General features: G+C 47.6%; 1 protein-coding gene across 3 annotated transcripts in view; it reads right to left on the bottom strand.

Annotated features, from left to right (window-relative positions):
• Window positions 1-18,977, bottom strand: part of TOMM34 (translocase of outer mitochondrial membrane 34) — a 22,058-nt gene extending 3,081 nt beyond the window's left edge. The window contains exons 1-5 of one of the 3 annotated variants that reach the window (XM_007122995.3): window positions 18,703-18,977; window positions 14,078-14,177; window positions 12,811-12,963; window positions 9,725-9,894; window positions 4,005-4,152 (exon numbers count right to left, since the gene is read on the bottom strand). In XM_007122995.3, coding sequence (XP_007123057.1) covers window positions 4,005-4,152; window positions 9,725-9,894; window positions 12,811-12,963; window positions 14,078-14,177; window positions 18,703-18,829 — 698 coding nt within the window. In that variant the 5' untranslated portion in view covers window positions 18,830-18,977. Of the gene's footprint in view, window positions 1-4,004; window positions 4,153-9,724; window positions 9,895-12,810; window positions 13,071-13,507; window positions 13,573-14,077; window positions 14,178-18,702 lie in introns of those variants that run through there. The other 2 variants (XM_007122997.2, XM_007122996.3) reach the window with 2 other exon arrangements.

Here is an 18,977-nt window from a genome sequence, read left to right as displayed (position 1 = left end):
CACGGGCCCAGCTGCTCCGCGGCATGCGGGATCCTCCCGGACCGGGGCACGAACCCGTGCCCCCCCGCATCGGCAGGCGGACTCCCAACCACTGCGCCACCAGGGAAGCCCTCGGCTTCCTTTTGAACTCTCTCCAGCCAACCCAACACCATTTATTGGATAATTCCTCTTTTTCCCACGCTTTATCATATCTTAATTCTCTTATGCTGTTATTCTTTTCCTGACAAATTATGGAATTATTACCAAGAATGTAAAAAAATTCTGGTATTTTCACTGAGATTGCATGGAACTTATAAATCAACTTAGAAAAAGCCTCTCCTTGTAACAATTTAAAAGCAGGCACAAATTCTGTGGCAAGCTTCCCATTGAAGAGGTCCTATGTTCTTTCCTCTTGAATGTAGGCAGGTTCTGACTGTTCTGACCAACAGAGTACAGAGGAACGTATGAGCCCCAGGGGTAGGCTACAGAGGTCTTGCAGCGTCAGCCTGTTCTCTGGGAACACTTGCTCTTGGAGCCTTTAGCTGCTATGCGAGAAGCCAACTATCCTGAGGCCACCATGCTGCGAGGACACTCAAGCCAGCACATGTGACAAGGCTGCCAGGAGAGAAGAAAAAAGGCTCCAGCTTGCTCTGTCAGTTCCATTCCCCAGCCGTTTCAGTCATCCCAGCCCTGGTGCCAGATACGCAGGAGAAGTGTTTCGATGCCTCCAGTCCCAGCTACCATCTTGCTGACCCTGAATGACAGACCCTGAGCAAGAACTGCCCTTTCCGAATTCCTGGCTCACGAATCATGAGCAAAATAAAACAGCTGTTGTCAGCCACTAAGTTTTAGAATAGCAGTCCCTGATCTAAATTTGAACATAGAAGAATTCTAAGGAAACTAAAGTGTTCTCTCAATGGCCTCTGGTAATTTAAAGAATTAGCCAAATTTCTGGGAAGTAGAGGAACCACAGTATAAGCATTAGGTACTATTTGGTGACTTCTGAATATAAATGTTGCAATGAAAATGATTACATATGAACTCCAAAGATTATATTCAAGATGTGAAAAACGCATAACTTTGGCCTATAAAATAAACACCCTTGGCTTTTGATAAACAGAATGATTTTGTATCCAATCAGAAGGGTTTTCATTATGAAGGAGACAAGTGAGTGAAAAGGAACTCAAGCTTTGGAGTATAAACACCTGACTTAAATCACAGCTCCGCCATGTATTAGTTGTTTCACTTTATGATCATTTAATTCATCTTTCTGAACCCGTTTTCTCTTAGGTAAACTGGGACCATGACCTAACCTGAAGGACTGCTGTGAGTACTAAATGAGACTCTTCTGGAGGTCCATTCAGGGCCTGGCAAATTGTAGGTGCCAAGTACCTGACAGTGATATCCACTCAGGTATCAACTGTACAGACAGAATCGGAGCCTAAGATGATGCACTGGTCCATACAGATGCATATGTACGAAGTGGAGCATTAAAATGGCATCCAGGATGTGTTATATTCCGCCACAATGGATAGAAAATTGATCTGTATAAAGTTTTCAGTCTTCTAAATTAAATTTATACAATCAATGTAATTACAACGAAAAGCCCAACAAGATACGGTTTGGAATTTATCACAGTGAGCCTAAGGTTTAGCTAGAAGATCAAAGCTGGGAAAATAGCCAGGGATACTCTGATTAAGAAGATTAAGGAAAAGACCAGGCCTACAAGATATATTGCAAAGCAATAGTAATTAACAGTGTGGCACAGACACATTTGCATGAAAACCAGTATTTAAATAAAACACTGTCCTGAATGTGGTAAAAATCCAGGAAAATGGGTTGATAGAGGTCTCCAGAAACATGAGGTAAGCAAGGTCAGAGAGCCCACAGAAAGAGGAATTAGAAGATGATGCTGGACTTCCCTGGTGGTGCAGTGGTTAAGAATCTGCCTGCCAATGCAGGGGACACAGGTTCGAGCCCTGGTTCAGGAAGATCCCACATGCCGTGGAGCAACTAAGCCCGCGTGCCACAACTACTGAGCCCGCATGCCACAACTACTGAGCCCGCACGCCACAACTACTGAAGCCCACACGCCTAGAGCCCGTGCTCTGCAACAAAAGAAGCCTCCACAATGAGAAGCCCGCGCACCACATCGAAGAGTAGCTCCCGCTCGCTGAAACTAGAGAAAGCCCGCGCACAGCAACGAAGACCCAACACAGCCAAAAAAAAAATAAAAAAAAAAAAAGATGCTGCTGCACAAACATGAACAAAGGGGCTGCAGCCCTTTTTCCTGAGTTAGCCTGGCTGACTGAGGCACCTGGGTCCAATTGGCCAGTAAAACCACAGATCCAAAATGCCAAAATCCATGCATTAAAACTAAAAGTTCCCTTTTCAACTCATTTGGCAGCAAAACCTGACCTGAACTTACATGAGGCTGCTTAGTCTTTCTTTACACCATTCCATGTGATCCTGGAATTTCCGTATGTTTCACTGCAGAAACACTTAACGGTTAACTTCCGCAAGCTGCCCAGACCCTGCTGGAGTGTTATGTGACTCAGCATATGCACTATGATACGTTCCTAAAATCGGAAACACATTTTATCCCAAGAGTTTTGGATAAGGAATGGTGAGCCTATAGGAGACCCAAGATTCCTGAAATAAAGAGTAATGTTGGGAAGGAGAAACAGACTCACAAGATTTATTAACGTCTTATAACAAATGTTTGGATCAGATGTGGTCCCTTGCTGAATGTTTCAAGCTTCTGACAGTAAAACTAACAGATCTCACTGGAGCCAGGTTCCAATTCTGTCTCTGCCATTTATTGGCTGGGTGAGCTGAGGAAAAGCCCTCCCTGCTCTAAGCCTTGGTTTTCTCCACATTAAAACAGGATGAGCATCTACTACCAATACCTTTGAGGGCTACTGCTGAGCAGGGACTCCTATACAATAAAGAGACAGGACCCTGGCTCCCAGGCTCTCACTTGGTGGAAAGAATCACCGACCGCTGGCAGCAGCTCAGGGCGCAGGCCCTTCTAGGGCACCGCAAGTCCAACCCCTCAGGCTGGACCCAGGGTCCCTCAGACTGGACCCTTCTCTCTTGCTCAGGCCAGGCAGTAGTTAATCCATACCCTGGGTTCTGCCCTGGTGCTCGCAGACAGACAGTGCCGAAATTTCTAACCAGAGGGTCTTGGAGAAGCCCACGGGGTGAGAGTCGGGGAAGGTGCAGAGGCTTTGATACTTGTGTTGGGGGTGTGTTTGCACAGCAAGCCCATAGCCTTTACTCACATCCTATGTTTATCTGGTTAATGAAAATTTGGGGGGTGGGGGGGCGAACAAAGCCCAGGCTCCCCTTGGGCACCCCTCAGTTTCTGCCCTTTAAGAGAGTGAGTGCCACTGGCAACTCCTATCTCACCGTGACCAAAGAGTGAGAATGCACGTTTTGAGCTGTAACACACAGGCATACCTCGTTTTACTGTGCTTCACAGATATCTTGAAGATATCAAAATTGAAGATTTGTGGCAACCCTGCATCGAGCACGTCTACTGGCACCATTTTTCCAGCAGCATCTGTTCACTTTGTACCTCTGTTTCACACGTTGGTAATTCTCACAATATTTCAAACTTTTTCATTATGATTATACTCGTTACAGTGATCTGTGATCAGTGATCTTTGATGTTACTACTACGACTTGCTGCTCACACGATGGCTGGCAATTTTTAGCAATAAAGTATTGTTAAATTAAGGTATGTACGTTGTTTTTTAGACATAATGCTATTGCACATTTAACAGACTACAGTATAATGTAAACGTAACTTTTAGATGCACAGGGAAACCCCAAAACTCGTGTGACTCGAGTTATTGCGATACTTGCTTTACTGTGGTGGTCTGGAACTGACCCTGCGATATCTCCGAGGTATGCCTGTACTGACTAAATGCTGGGATGCAGGGCCCATCACAGTCTAAGAGAAGACTGCGGGAGAATGTTCGGTGTCCTGAAATCCCCCAGGCCAGCCGTGTGGAAGGTACCTGTTGCTGTACGTGGCGGATTCCAAGTTACTAAACCAGAGGCTCTCATTGTACTTCTCAATCGCTTGCTTATGGTTCCCCTTCTTTACAAGCTCATTGCCTTCCTCCTTCAGAACTCTGGCTCTCTCCACATCCCCAGCAGAAGGCACTAGATACAAATTCAGAAGAGGAAAAAACCATGGAGCAGGTGCCCAGCTGAGCTCCAGGAGCTCTCTTGGGCAGCGTCTCTTCTAAGCCGTCTACAACGCTCTGTCCCCAGAGCGTTCCTGCACTGTGTAAAGCATCCTGCCTGAGTAATGATACCCCCGATCAATGGCTTCTGGGATATTAAACAGTTTTTCCTTTGGAAGAGATTGGGACTCCTGATATAAACATACTTTTACACACACAATGATAAACACACAATAAAAAGTAACCCAGGTTCTGGCCTCAGCACTGCCACTCAGTAGCTGGAAGTCCTGTGTGACCTACCTAACGCTTCTGGACTTCAATTTGCTCACCAATACATTGGGGGCAATACCTATTCCACACAGGGCTACTGTTAGGATGAAATGTGAGAAAACAGGAGAAAGTGCAGAGCACCCTATAAACTTAAAGCAGGAGAATAAGTGAGAAAGTATTTAAATAAACAAGCATCTGGTAAAAAAGGGTGAAGATCCTGGGCTTCCAGAAAAGGGCAGAGGTTATCTGCTACTCCTCAGTTGTTTTGGTCTGAGCCTGTGAGTGTTCTCCCCAACTCGACACCTGCAGCTGTGCCCCAGCCTTCGGGGGGGCGGGGTGGGGAGAGGGAGAAAGGGAGAGACAGAGAGACAGAGAGAACAAGGTGAAATGCCAGCTGCTCCACCTGGCCTTGGGGCCCTTCACTGCACGGTCCCAGTTAATTGTTCCAGCCCCAGCTCCCATATAACCTGCTTTTTCAATTTTTTAAAGCTATCTTTATAAAATACTCAATATTTATGACAAGGGTAAGGTTTTAGGAATAAAACTAATACCCTTGAACTCATCCCTCACCTTAAGAAACAGAACATTTACTAAGACCTTTGAAATCCTGTGAGCCTCTCCCGCAATCAATCCACCCCTGGAGGAAACCATTATCCCCAATTCTGTGCACACGCACCGCCCCCCCACCGTTTTCTTGGTTAGTTTAACTATATATACAATAGTATCTATAAACTATTTATTGTTTACGTTGTTTTAGAACTTCAAATAAAGGAATACATAATTCTATGTATTCTTTTCCCCCTCAAAATTATATTCCTGAGATTCATCTGTGTGGATGCATATACCTGTAACTCCTTCATTCATTCTCACTGCTGCAATGCAACTGATTTATCTGTTCTACTGTATGGAGACTTGGGTCATTTTGCTTTTCGCTCTTCCCGAATTTTTTTTTTTAATTAAAATATTTTTATTTATTTATTTATTTATTTTTGGCTGCGTTGGGTCTTCGTTGCCGCACGGGCTTTCTCTAGTTGCAGCGAGCAGGGGCTACTCTTTGTTGCAGTGCGCGGGCTTCTCATTGCGGTGGCTTCTCTTGTTGCAGAGCACAGGCTCCAGGCACGCAGGCTTCAGTAGTTGTGGCACACGGGCTCAGTAGTTGTGGCTCGCGGGCTCTAGAGCGCAGGCTCAGCAGTTGTGGCGCACGGGCTTAGTTGCTCCGCAGCATGTGGGATCTTCCTGGACCAGGGCTCGAACCCATGTCCCCTGCATTGGCAGGAGGATCCTTAACCACTGCGCCACCAGGGAAGCCCCTCTTACCGAATTTCTGCTCTGCACGTCCTTGTACATGTCTCCTTGTGCATGCGTGCACGAGTTTCTCTAGAAGCAGAGCCAGTGGGTTGCAATGTGCACACACCCTCAGCTTCACCTCGGCTCTGCCACGCAGCCCACGCTGCCCCATGCGTGTCCCCGCTAGCCACCAGCGATGCCCCACCACTTCATTCTCTCACTCCTTCCACTGCCTCTGCCGAAAACTCCCTTCCCTGCGCGCCTGAAGAGCTCACCCTTTCAGGCCCAGCTCAACCTGTCACCTCCAGGAGCCTTTCTTTCCCCAGCTCTCCCAAGCACACTGATGGCAGTTCCCAATTTGAATTCCTCAAACACTAGAGACGCTAAAGCACCTGTTCTTCCTCCTGTATTTTATTATTATTTTTTAAAATTTATTGAGATACAATTTATCTACCATAAAATTCACCATTTTAAAGTGTACAAATCACTGATTTTAGTGTATTCCCAAAGGCAGCTCAGACTGGGCACTGATGCCATATTCGAATGGCTCTAATCCCTCGGGAGCTTGTCTTCTTATTGACCAGACTGTGCCTTCTTGTCACTTCATCCACTGGTCCTAATTCTGCCCACTGGAGTCACTCAGAAGCCCAATCCCTGTGTCACATGACAGCCCTTCAAGTATGTTAGGATTCATGTGTCACTAAGTGCGCTACCTTATAGGACCAATGGATGTCACATGCCTTGAGATATAATGTGGGATTTCTTCAGTTTCTGCAGGTCTCCCTGCTGGAAGCTTTGGAACCTGAACGACTCTGGCTTCATAGGAATCTCTCCTGTCCTCTGGGCAGAGGTGCTTCCTGACCAGCTTTCCAGAATCAAAGAGGAAGCTGCTAAAGCCCTCTCTCCTTTTACTATTATTTTTATTAAGCTATAACTTATACAATTATTTACACAGATCTTTCTTTTAAAATTTATTGACATACAATTTATCTACCACAAAATTCACTATTTTGAAGTGTACAATTCACTGATTTTTAGTGTATTCCCAAAGTTATGCAACCATTACTACTACCTAATTCCAGAACATTTTCATCACCTCCAAAAGAAACCCCATAACCATTAGCAGTCCCTCCCATTCCCCTGCCCCCATCCTCGGTAACCACCAATCTACTTTCCGTCTTTTAGGATTTGCTACTGTGGACATTTCATCTAAATGGAATCATACAATATGTGATCCTTTGTGACTTCTTTCACTTCGCATAGTGTTTTCAAGGTTCATCTGTGTTGTACCATGTATCAGTTTCCTTCCTTTTTATGGCCAAATGATGTTGCACTGTATGGGTATACCACACTTTGTTTATCCATTCATCACGTGAGGGACATTTGGGTTTCCACTTTTGGGCTGCTATCAATAATGATGCTGTGAACATCTTTGAACAAGCTTTTATGTGAACGTGTGTTCGATTCTCTAGGAGTGGGACTGCCGTTGCACAGCTCTTAAGTGTATGTTCGTTTTAATGCATCTCATGTGAAGCCCTTTACACACATAAAGCTTTCAGCCCCGGCTTGGGACTTAAGTGAGCAGATAGGAACTTATCTCACCAACAACACGTGGTGGGATCCAAGTCAGCTGGAAAGCCCAGCCAGAGTCCCACTAGCAATTCTTTTTCCTCTCTCCCATGACCTGAGAGGCTCAATGGTTTCTTCAATTCAAGATGCTGTCTATTTGATAACAATTCAGAGAGCTGGGGTAGAGGAAGTGGTGGCAGGAAAGTTTCTTTTGACACTGATTGTAAGATACTGCCTGATTTTAAAAAGTTAAATTGTTTGGGGAGGGGAGAGGGATTATTGCATTTTTAGACTTGGGGAGATTAGTCTTACATTTAAAGGATACCCCCAGAGGCCAACCCAGCATTTTTATAGAGGAGGAAAAGGAGGGGTGGCTCCATAGCTTAGACAACAGTGTAGGCCGACCCTTACTGCTGAGGCTGCAGCGAGAGGGGGTGCAGACACAGAAGTAGCAGGCAAGGCTGCACGGTGGACCCTCTACTGAGCATCTCGATGTGGCCTCCAGGGGCAGCCCGTGGAGAGAAAGGTTACTCTGTGCTACATCAGACACTCAACAATAGGGATCTGCTCCTTAGTTCTCCACACCATGGTGTCACAGGAAAGGCTGAGGAGCTCCAAGTGGCAGAGCCCAGAGAACTCTGGACTCCAAGCCCAACCCTGTTCCTTCCATAATGCCATGTATTACTTCACCTCCCTGGGCCTTGGTTTCCCGATCTGTGCAGTCAGGAGAGTGATCCCTTCCCTGCCTGAGTCACTCTGTCATTATCAGGACCGAACAAAATGAGTTAATAGGGAGGTGAGCACTCTTTAAAATGAAGGACACATGTGGATGATGATGTATCACGGGCCTGGATTCATTTAAGCTCATTGACCTATTCATGACACAGATATTAATAAGCACCTGGTTATAGTTCAACCTCAACTACCTCTTAAAGTAACTACCACTACATTTTTATTACCTACTGTATACTTTGTTTATCTAAGTCACTCTAAGTTCAAAAGAAGTTCCTTAGGCTTCCCTCCCAGTACTCATGCCTCCTACTCCCTGCCCAGTACTCACGCCCTCCTGAAACTTGGGTCTTTACAGTGGTCTCCTTCTCAGGACTGTTTCGACGCATTAATGTTTTGGCCTTCCTCCTGTATTTTAAATTGCTCTGTTTATGTGTCTCAGTCTCTCACTGGGCTGAGAGCTTCCTGAGGGCCTCTCTGGGCCACCCTGCTCAGCACAGGGCCTGGGACACACCTGGCTGTGACTCCAACAAAAGAATGAAGTAAATGGTAGGTGCACTGAAGGCGTCGAGTTCAGTAGCACCCCACGTTCTCGTTCTAGGGAGGGAATTCTCCCCACGGCCAGATAGGTTTCCTCCTGGGAAGGGGAACGACTCCTGCCCTCCTGTACACCCGATGCAAGGCTCCAGCCCCGCCTCCTCTGCACCTCCCATCCTCAATACCTCACTTGCTGGGCTGGGAGGACGCCCCTGGAGCATCAGAAGAGCTTCCAGTTGCCCCTGCCTGGAGAAGGGCCTCTGGTTTTTATAGAGCTGAGGTGGACAGTCTCCTGTTTGGGGCTACCTGGCTTTGATCTCCCGTCTCTTACTCATCCTCCTGCAGGGACTCATACAGTGTGTGTGTTCCTCTAGCTATGGAGGTGGAGCAGATGGCATAGAGCTGAGCTCATCACAAAATCTCAAGCCCTGGTCACAGTGACTAGTGTAGGGAATGGCCTGTGACTACGTAAGGCCAAAATAAATTAAGAAAAGAGGAGCTAGGGATTTGGGGGAAAGAAACGCTCTCCTAGGTAGCTATCAGAAAAAGAACTCTTTCTCTCCCTCTGGGTCATGAGGCATGGCACATGGATGTGAGTCAGTGAACTGCGACAGCTATTGTACTACTTTGGAGGGAAGACTGCCTGCAGACAGAGCCAATACACATTAGAGAAGAGTGCAGACAGAAGTGCAGAGAAATGGAGCCAGAGTCTGACGATGTAGTGAGCTGCTGGAGCAAGCCGTGCCTGAACCTGAACTCCAGGCCTTTCAGTTATATGGGCCAATAAATGCTCTTTATTATTTTTACCACATGAAGTTTTTCTGTTCTTTCAACCAAAAACATCCTAAATGATACATCCAAATGCTGCTGGAGGAATGAGAAGGGAACTAACACCAGATACCTGTGCGCCAGGCTGGGAGTTCAACGAGCCTCACATCACCTAATCCCTACACCTGTGGGGTAGGCTTTCTCATCGCCCACTGCAGAGCTGAGGAGACAATCTCTAGGAGGTTAAGGCTTTTTTGTTTTATTTTTTACTTTGTTTATAGGATTTTTAAAAGAACTCATCTTACACAAGGCCAATTTTTACAGGATTACTCTAAAGAAAGTGGCTCTGGGGAGACTGGACCCTCTCTGGGCAGGAAGTCACAGCTTACCTCTGCTCTTCGTAGCTGTGGTTTCTTTGGATTTGCTTTTAGCTGTCTCTTTGCAGTTTTCCGAAGGCAAACACTCCCACCTCTTCTGAGCTGAAACAGGCACCAAGGGGATAGAGGGCAGCTTCTGGCGCCACTCAGGTCCAAAGGAGTCCATAAGAGCTCTGGTCATTCTGGAAAGGCAGGCAGGATCACAGACAGGTTTCCAGCTGGGTCAGGAAGATATTCCTCCTCTCGTAAGCCCAAAGGAGGTATACGAGAGCCAGTTATCATCTGCCCCTGGTTTGAACCATCTCTTTGTACCCTTCTGACTCGCAGCAGGAATGGAACAGGAGCCTGCCACCATATACGTCTTCTCAGGTTGGCCACCAAGACACTCTCTCCCTGCCTGGCCCTCGCTTGTCACACTACGTTAACTTCAAAGGGATGATCTGGTGCTTGCTAAGGTAATTGAACCTGACCCCCAAGGGACCATGCATGCCCCAAGAACCACGTTTTATATTTTCTTAATGAATCTATTACAAGGCCATGCAAACACCTGACATTTGATTAATGCTCAGAGATTTTTTTTTTAAATGCAAACCTTATGGCATTCAAATTTTAAAATCTTTCAATGGTTCCCATTTCACTAGGCTGGCAGGGCGAGACCTGGTGCCCTCCCACCCCTCCGTTTTTGTCGTGTGCCACACTGCCTGTCGATCCTCACGTTCAAGCCTTTGCATGTGCTCTCCCCTCCCCCCAGAAGAATCTCCTCCACTTCCCATTCCCCACTCCCACCTTCTAGGCTCAGGGGCCATGCTGGTTTTGTTAACTGATCCCCAGCACCTGGCACATTACCTGGCACCCACGAGGGCCCATTAAGTATGTGCTGAGTGAGTACATGAAGCTAACTGTAACTTCTGCTCCTACAACAATGTTCCTGCGTTACTAGAATGAGGAGCTCACAGGCTGATATCACTACATACTCAGGGGCTCTAAGCCCCCAGAGCTGTTTTTCTGATCGGCCCGGCTGCTTCAAAACTCCACCCTCCTCCACCCTGCTCCCTAACCCTCCTCCTTGGACTTCCTCACACCCTAAATACAAACCTACCTGCACGGGCACACAACAATTCCTATTTCTCTCCCATCAAAACAGAAGAGCTGACAGGGCCAATCCCTCCACCTCCACTCGGGATCCATCTTTCCCTGCCTCTCTTGGGCCACACTCGGCCAGCACCGCCCTCTCCCACATCTGCATCCTTCCTCTCTACCGACTCCAACTCTCAGCAGCTAACTCCTTCCTCCCGGACAGACCCCTGACATGGCAGCTACGCTCCTCTGCCCCTTCCCAGCCAGACTCCTTAAGCCCACTGCCATTTGGCTTCTGATCCCATTGAACTGCTTCCATCAGAATCACCAGTGACTTCATTCCTAAACCCTGAGTCTACTTAAGCTCATCGAAACACCTGATCCGAATGAGGGATTCTTCATCCCTCTGAAAGGCTCCTGCCTTCGTGATACAAAATACGCTCTAGTTTCCTCCTGCCACTCCAGCTGCCGTTCCTCTGCGCGTCCCTCAAATGCTGGAATTCCTCAAACTCCATCCTCTTCCCCCCACACACTTGCTGCGGTGCTCTGTTTTTCTCCCACAACCTCAAGCCGCCTCTGTGCTGATGACCTTCAGATCTCTACGTTCGGCCCGTATTTTTCCTCCTTTGCTCTGAGTGCATGTAAATGCCCAGCCGGCTTCTTGCTTCTCTGGTCTCCGCCCCACAGTCACCTCCAACTCAGTGTGTGAACCAGCTGGACGCCTCCTCTCTTCTTCCCTTCTCCCCACCCTCCAACCGCAAACGCTTGTTGAAATACCACCTGAATGTCCCCTGAATTGGTCCCACTGTTCTCTATCCCCCATCTCTTCTGGATTACTGCCCGCCCCATTCCTACTCTGTTCTCCTTCACGGTCGACACAGCAGGCAGCCACTCAGCTTTTCTCTCAAATCTGCTCCTGTTGCGCCCCTGCTAAAGACCCTTTCACGATGCCTCACTGTGCCTGGATTACATCCAAGCCCCTGGACACAAGGCCCTGTGTGATCTGGCCTCACCATCCTTCCTGAACCGAGCCCCCGCGTGCAGCACCTCGAGCAGTACACGTCCCACAATCCCTCTGACGCCTCCTACTCACTCACCTGGCACAGGCTGCCTATGCTCCTTGCTGGCCCCTGGCCCGGAGCACTATTCACCTCTCTGTCTCAGCTCACCTTTTCTGGAAAGCCCTCTCTGGACTCCCCCTGGCTGTTAGGTGCCTTCTGCCACAGCACTCATCACACTGCCGGTCTGCCTATGACTGACTGCCGTCCTCCTGGAGACCAGGAGCTCTACTAGGGCAGGAAGAGGTATGTCTCAGTCATCAGCCCAGGCCCTAGTGCAAAGTCTGGCACATAAGTGGCAGATTTTGTTGAATGACAGAGACTAAAAGGAAGCAGGGAGAAAACAAGTCAAGCCAGAAAGGACGCACTAAACAGACACCATGGAGCCCTGTTCAGGGTTTCTGTTAGTGTGGTGTCTGGCTTTCTAACAGACCATGCAGAGGGGAAACATGACCAGTTACCCAAATGAGGGCATCTGCTCGGAAGACCAGAAAGACATTTCACCTGAGGGGCCTTGTGAAGGGGTCACAGTACAATATACTGAACCATATCCACAAATAATAGCCCTACAGCCTGGGGTGACAGCTGCTTGTTCTGTGTATTACTTTCCCCACTCCAGTTAGCTCTTTGGAGCAAGTGGGGTCTCTCTTTATATCGGTATTCCCCGCTGAACCGGCTTAAACAGAGCTCAGTTCAGTACTACTGTGTGAATGCATTTGGGCATCTAGGCAAAAAAAAACCCAACAAAACCCCAAGACCCCACAACTCAGTAATTCTGACCCCTTAAAAACCTGCTAAAATACAACAGCAGATTGTCCTTCCACACTTTCTGCACATGCTCATTAGGAGTTTCTAAGCCTAGCCCAAAGGGGTCCTCCCAGAGGACGACCAAAGCAATGGTTCCAAGCTAATCAGGGAGGACAGGACGTCTGAGAGAGACTGACCACAGTGACTCGGGCTCACCTGCTGCTGCCTTCCAAGGCTGACGTCACACTGTCGTCAATCTGCAGCACGGTCAGGTAGTCCACGTAGGCCAGGGTGTACTTCTCCAGAGCCTCGTAGGCTGACGCTCGCCGCAGCAGGGGCTTCATGCCAAAGGGAACCAGGGCCAGCGCTCTAGGACAGGAGGCAGAGATGTCATCAGGCTGCTGAGTCACCAAGGCTCCCGCCGCGGTTGCTTCCAGGTAGGGCATCTGCAGCACTCAGCTCGTGGGAGGTCATTTCTGACAAGACAATGCTAGACGGTGAAGTCTCAGAAGAGGGACTTTTCAACTTAGACGGAAGTAGAGCGGGGAAAGAGGGCAGAGAACCACTACTACTGTGCAACGTGTGCGCGTGTGCATCGATTTTCATAGCTGTAATCCCCCGAAATCAAGAATAAGTGCCTTGTAGCTTTCATGCTTCTATGTTTCTATAGCGCGTGGCCAAGTGGGAATAACAGGCTTTGGAGTCAGATGGAGCAGCGTCTGAATTCCACCTCTGCCACTAACCACGTGACCCCAGGCAAATCACTCTACCGCCTCAATCCTCCACAACCCAGTTCTGGCCTGGGAAGGATGGCGGACTTCCCCTACAGAGTGCTCACGAGCGCTCCACGAAGGAAACCTAGCACAGGGCCCGGTACAAATCAACTGAGCACAGCCTCCACGAGCATGCTCACCTTTCTCCTCCTCTCCCACCTATCACCAGGGCATGAATCTAAGGCAACGTCACAGGATATCAGATCTGAGAACACATTAAGGTACATGTGCTAGTTTAGCGATGACCAAGAAGGCAATCCCAATTGGCTTGAAGAAGAAAGTATGAAAAATTGTTTAATGTCCTCTACACCTGGTCATTGCTTACTTCTTTCGAGGCTATCTATTAACTTCCATCCCTCTTTCTCTCTCTCCCTCCCTCCCTCCCTCTCTCACCCACATCCACCACCGAAAAAACCTGAGCAAGCCAGTTACTAGTCTGCAACTCTATCTCATTCCCAGGTCCCAAACCTCACAAAGCCTTAAAGGCCTACCTCTAACTGCCCACCCTACTCCTTTCAGCAGCAGAGCTGAGGCTCCGAAGACACAAGTCAGGGGCCAGAAGGACCAAAGAAAGCTTCCTATTCTCAGTGACCTGCTGACACTTAGTGACATTTCCTAATATCTGTCGCAGCGGTAACTTGGTGGGACCAGAGAAGCCCAGCCTCCCCTCCCGAGCCCCCAGCACCCCAAAGTCAGCCCTGCCCACTCACGAAGTGCAGTCCTTGATGCAGTCTATGCAGTTCCCGTCCTTCAAGTGGCATGCTGCTCGGTTGGAGTAGAGAACACTTTCTTTTTCTGGGTCTGAAGAACCTGCCCAGGTGGAAGCAGAAAGTGCACTATTAACAGGCTGGGAAATGGATGCCTCAGGATATCAGGGGTGCATCCACACCCTGAGCTCTCTGGGCTTTAGTAAAGGGCAGCAGAGATGACTGTAACCCGATCAGGCTTGTTGGTCTGATGGGCTGGTAAGTCTGTCAAGGGAGTGAGAACACCAGCTTCCTGCCATTCACAGGGAATCAAGCATCTGCTCATTCACTCAGTCCAGCACTGAACTTGGTACCAGGCCAAAGATCAAAATGAAATAGGTCAAAGAAATCCATGTTGTAACTACCTGGGTGTGTGTGTGTGTGTGTGTGTGTGTGTTAATTTTAGTACAAGAAGCATGCAAATCCAATAAAGAAAAAAGAGATGAAAATGTCATAAATGCTATGATAAATGGACTGAACAAGTGTTATGGGGACACAAAAAACTAATTCTACCTGCTCAGAGAGGACTTTGCCAAGTCCTCTGGGTCTGGCAGGACTACAGAGAACTTAATCAGCAGAAGGGCTGAAGCTATCTCATGGGGAAAAGAATCATTACCGCCTTTCCCTAAAGGCAGTCCTTATCCTTAGGAATCTCAGAAAGCTCAAGTCCTTTACTGTGGCCACAAGGATTTTCATTTTTAAAAATAATTTTTCAACCACTTCACACCCACTAGCATGAGCCATAATGAAAACAAACAAAAAGTGGAGACTGTCAAGTGTTGACCCAGTGATTCCGTTCCCAGGCATATACCCAGAAGAACAGAAAACAAGCACTCCTTTGAAAATTGTGAAACATATGGAAACCAGTATATCAGATAGTTGATATTCATCACTAAACTCAGCATACAATCTATTTGTTTCCACCTTTTTGTTTTTGATATGACTAAAGCTCCACTCATCCCCACCCTTTGCCCTTTGCCCCCTTCCCAGTCCCCCAGAGGTTGGCATAATCCTGAAGTTGGTATGTCACATTCTCATGTATGTCTATCTTTATTACATAGGTATTCACAGGCAAGACACAATATCACTTTCTATCTTTTTTTTTTTTTTTTTTTGGCCACGCCGCACAGCATATGGGATCTTAGTTCCCCAACCAGGGATCAAACCCGCACCCAGTGCAGTGGAAGCGCAGAGTCTTAACCACTGGACCGCCAGGGAAGTCCAATTCCTTTTAAAGCTTTTCCTAAGTGGCATCATATTGCCTCTCCTGCAGCTTGTCTTTTTCACGAAGTATCCTGTTACCATATTGATGCATGATCTCTTTCATTCAATACCAAATATAATATAATTATCTTCTTTTTTCTCTTATTTTTGCCAGGCCCTGAGTGAGATAGCAAAGTACAGAGATAAGTAAAATACATCCTTGCCCTTAAGAAGCAAGCACAAGTATTCAAAACTTGCAATCCATCTCAAGTTACCAGAGCACGGTTGCACAGAAAACAACAGTGGTGTGGTGGAAAGGGCATCAGAACCTACAATCCAGCCCGCGATCCTGCACAAGTCATTCAATCCCCCTGATCACATGTGCTCACCTATCAGATGAAGGTATCATTTCACAGACTTGCTGGAAGGGTTTGTTGTATTAGGTTGCTCCCTGCTCTCCTTTCAAGATCAGGGAAACTGATCAGAGAAATCAAGGGACTTGCCCATAAATTACCTAGAAAATCAGTAGCAGGATCAGAACCAAATTCTGTTCCCCTGCTGAATCCAGACATCAGGCCACCTCTTCTTGGGGCCCAGAATAAATCCATACAAAAAGACAAGTTTTTCCAGGCCAGCTGGGGTAGGATGAAAGAAAAAGGCAGAAATATCAATACCTCACATTCCTCAGCAACTTTATTAAGTTGAGATGAAGAGCTGGGCCTACAGAGAAGTGTTCTGGAAAAAAAGACGGGGCAGTAGGGCAAAAGAGTGGCTTGAAACTGCAAAAATTCAAACAAAAAAGACTGGAACTTAGAGAGGATTGGGGAAAAAGTCTAGCAAAATGATTAAAAACTCGGACTTGGAAATTGGAGAGACCCACATTCAAATTCTGCCTCTGACATGTCTTCACTGTGTCACCCCAGAAGAGGCAATTTAACTCTTCTGGATCCCTCGTCTATAAAGCATCTTACCCATAAGTTAGTATGAAGATAAAAAGGGGTAATGTCTATACTGTCTAGCAAGTACTCAACAAATGCTAGCCAAGGAAATGAGAAAGAGGAGGAAGGCAAAGGGAAGGAAGTACCAACAAGGGGCTGAAAGGGGTTCCAATGAGGCTCTGGGATAAGACATTCTGGAGAGGCTTTGGGCAAAAGGCTGTTGCTGGCTGAAATGAGCCGGAGGCTGGGAGAACTGGTAACAAAAGTTTACTCCTCTGTTGAAAATTCTCCAGTAGCTTCCCATCAGGGAATAAAACCCAAACTCCTTACCATGAACTGCTATGTAAAATGCTTACACAATAAGGTTTTTTCTCTGTAACTGACCAAGTCTTACTACTTCCTCCACTGGCTCCCTGTGCTTTGGCTTCTGGAACACACCCGCTGATTCTGTCTGGGGCCTTTGAAATTACGGTTCCTTCCACCTGGAATGCTTGGCACCCAAGACTTTGTGCAGTTGGCTTCTTCTCACCATTCAGATATCACCTCAAATGTCACTTCTGCAAAGAAGTTGTCCTCGACCTCCCATTCTTCATAAAGGAGCTCCCCAGTCAAACCTATCACATCATCACATCTGTCTTCTTCAATAGCCCTGAACATTACTGCACAGCTGTTGTCTGCTATTTACTAGCTTAAGATCACACCTGTGGCTCCTCACCAACAAGGATGTATGACCCTTGAGAGAAAGGACCTTCTCCATCTTATTATACACTCATTACATACAGGTGCTGGACAAATGTTAATTTAAGTAAAGACTGACCCGTTGAGGAGAATGAGAGTTGCCTCAGGGATCAGAATGAGGCCTAAATATCAGAATGGGGTCCAATAGGACAATTAAAAAGCAGGCAGCTCACACACCTATCAGGATGGCCACTATCGAAAGAACAGAAAATAAAATGTGTTGGTAAGGATGCTGAGAAGTTGGAATCACTTTGCCCTGATGGTGGGAATGTAAAATGATACAGCTACTATGGAAAACAGTATGGAGGTTCCCTGCCCTTCCAGATTAAAACTACAATTACTATCTGATCCAGCAATCCCACTTCTGGGTATGTATGCAAAAGAATTCAAAGCAGGATCTCGGAGATATCTGCACATTCATGTTCATCATAGCCAAGAGGTGGAAGCAATTCAAACGTCCATTAACAGATGAATGGATAAAGACAATGTGGTATATCCACACAATGGAATATTATGCAGCCTTACAAAAGAACGAAATGGGCTTCCCTGGTGGTGCAGTGGTTGACAGTCCGCCTGCTGATTCAGGGCACAGGGGTTCGTGCCCCGGTCCGGGAAGATCCCCCATGCCGCAGAGCGGCTGGGCCCGTGAGCCATGGCCGCTGAGCCTGCGCGTCCGGAGCCTGTGCTCCGCAACGGGAGAGGCCACAACAGTGAGAGGCCCGCGTACCGCAAAAAAAAAAAAAAAAAAAAGAACGAAAGCCTGTCACATGCTACAACATAGATTATAATGTCATAGAGATTATTAAGTCACAAAAGACAAATAATGTATTATTCCACTCGTTTGAAGTACCTAAAGTAGTCAAAATCATTGACATGGAAAGCAGAAAGGTGGATACCAAGGGCTGGAGGGAGAGGGGGAATTAGTGTTTAGTGGGTACAGAGTTTCAGTGTTGCAAGATAAAAAAGTTCCAGAGATCTGTTGCACAACAACGTGAATATACTTTACTGAACTCTACACTTACAAATGGTTAAGATGGTAAATTTAATGTTTTTTTACCACTGTAAAAAATGATAAAACATCTATTAATATGGAAATATGTTCCTGTTATGTCATTAAGTAAAAAAGAACCAGGACATCTTCCCTGGTGGCGCAGTGGTTAAGAATCCGCCTGCCAATGTAGGGGACAAGGGTTCGAGCCCTGGTCCGGGAAGATCCCACATGCCGCAGAGCTACTAAGCCTTTGCGCCACAACTACTGAGCCTGCAAGCCACAACTACTGAAGCCCGCGCTCCGCGACAAGAGAAGCCACCGCAATGAGAAGCCCGGGCACCACAACCAAGAGTAGCCTCCGCTCGCTGCAACTAGAGAAAAGCCGGCACGCGGCAACGAAGACCCAACACAGCCAAAACTAAATAAATTTATTTTTTTAAAAATCCACACACACACAAAGAACCAGTAACAAAACTATGTTACAATTATAATAGAAATAAAAGTGGAAAGAAAGGCTAAGGAAGTTTCTCGTAGGATGCCCAAGCTGGGGGAAGGGGGAGGAATGGGCGGGTGGTGGTGGGAGGGCCTGGTTGGCCAGTCGGCCGCGGGGTAAGGAAGCCTTAGGCCGACAGGGCCAGAGAGACGGCTGGGTAGCTGGGGTCGGGGGAGACAAGAGGGAGAAGGAGGCCTGGCGGAGAAATGGCGGGCCGGGGTCGCACCTTGCGCCTGCAGCATCCGTAGCGCGCGGCTGTAGAGTGTGGCGGCCTCGGCGAACTGGCCGTTGCGGAAGCTCAGGTTGCCGGCGGCGCGGAGCTCCTCCACAGAGTCTGGAAGTTTGGGGGCCATTCTGGCGCCGGACAGGTAAACTGGGGGGGTGGCCTCGGTTCCCGGCGCCGAGGCGTGCGAAACCGATTCTGGGCGGAAGTACCCGCTGCGACTATTTGGGTGCAACGGCTACCCTTGCGGGGAGACAGCGGGACGGAGCAGGGCAGGG

The sequence above is a fragment of the Physeter macrocephalus genome, unplaced genomic scaffold (assembly GCF_002837175.3).
Source record: "Physeter macrocephalus isolate SW-GA unplaced genomic scaffold, ASM283717v5 random_415, whole genome shotgun sequence".
Classification (NCBI taxonomy): domain Eukaryota; kingdom Metazoa; phylum Chordata; class Mammalia; order Artiodactyla; family Physeteridae; genus Physeter; species Physeter macrocephalus.
The sequence above is the reverse complement of the archived record's forward strand: the minus strand, read 5'-3'. Positions and strand labels throughout refer to the sequence as shown.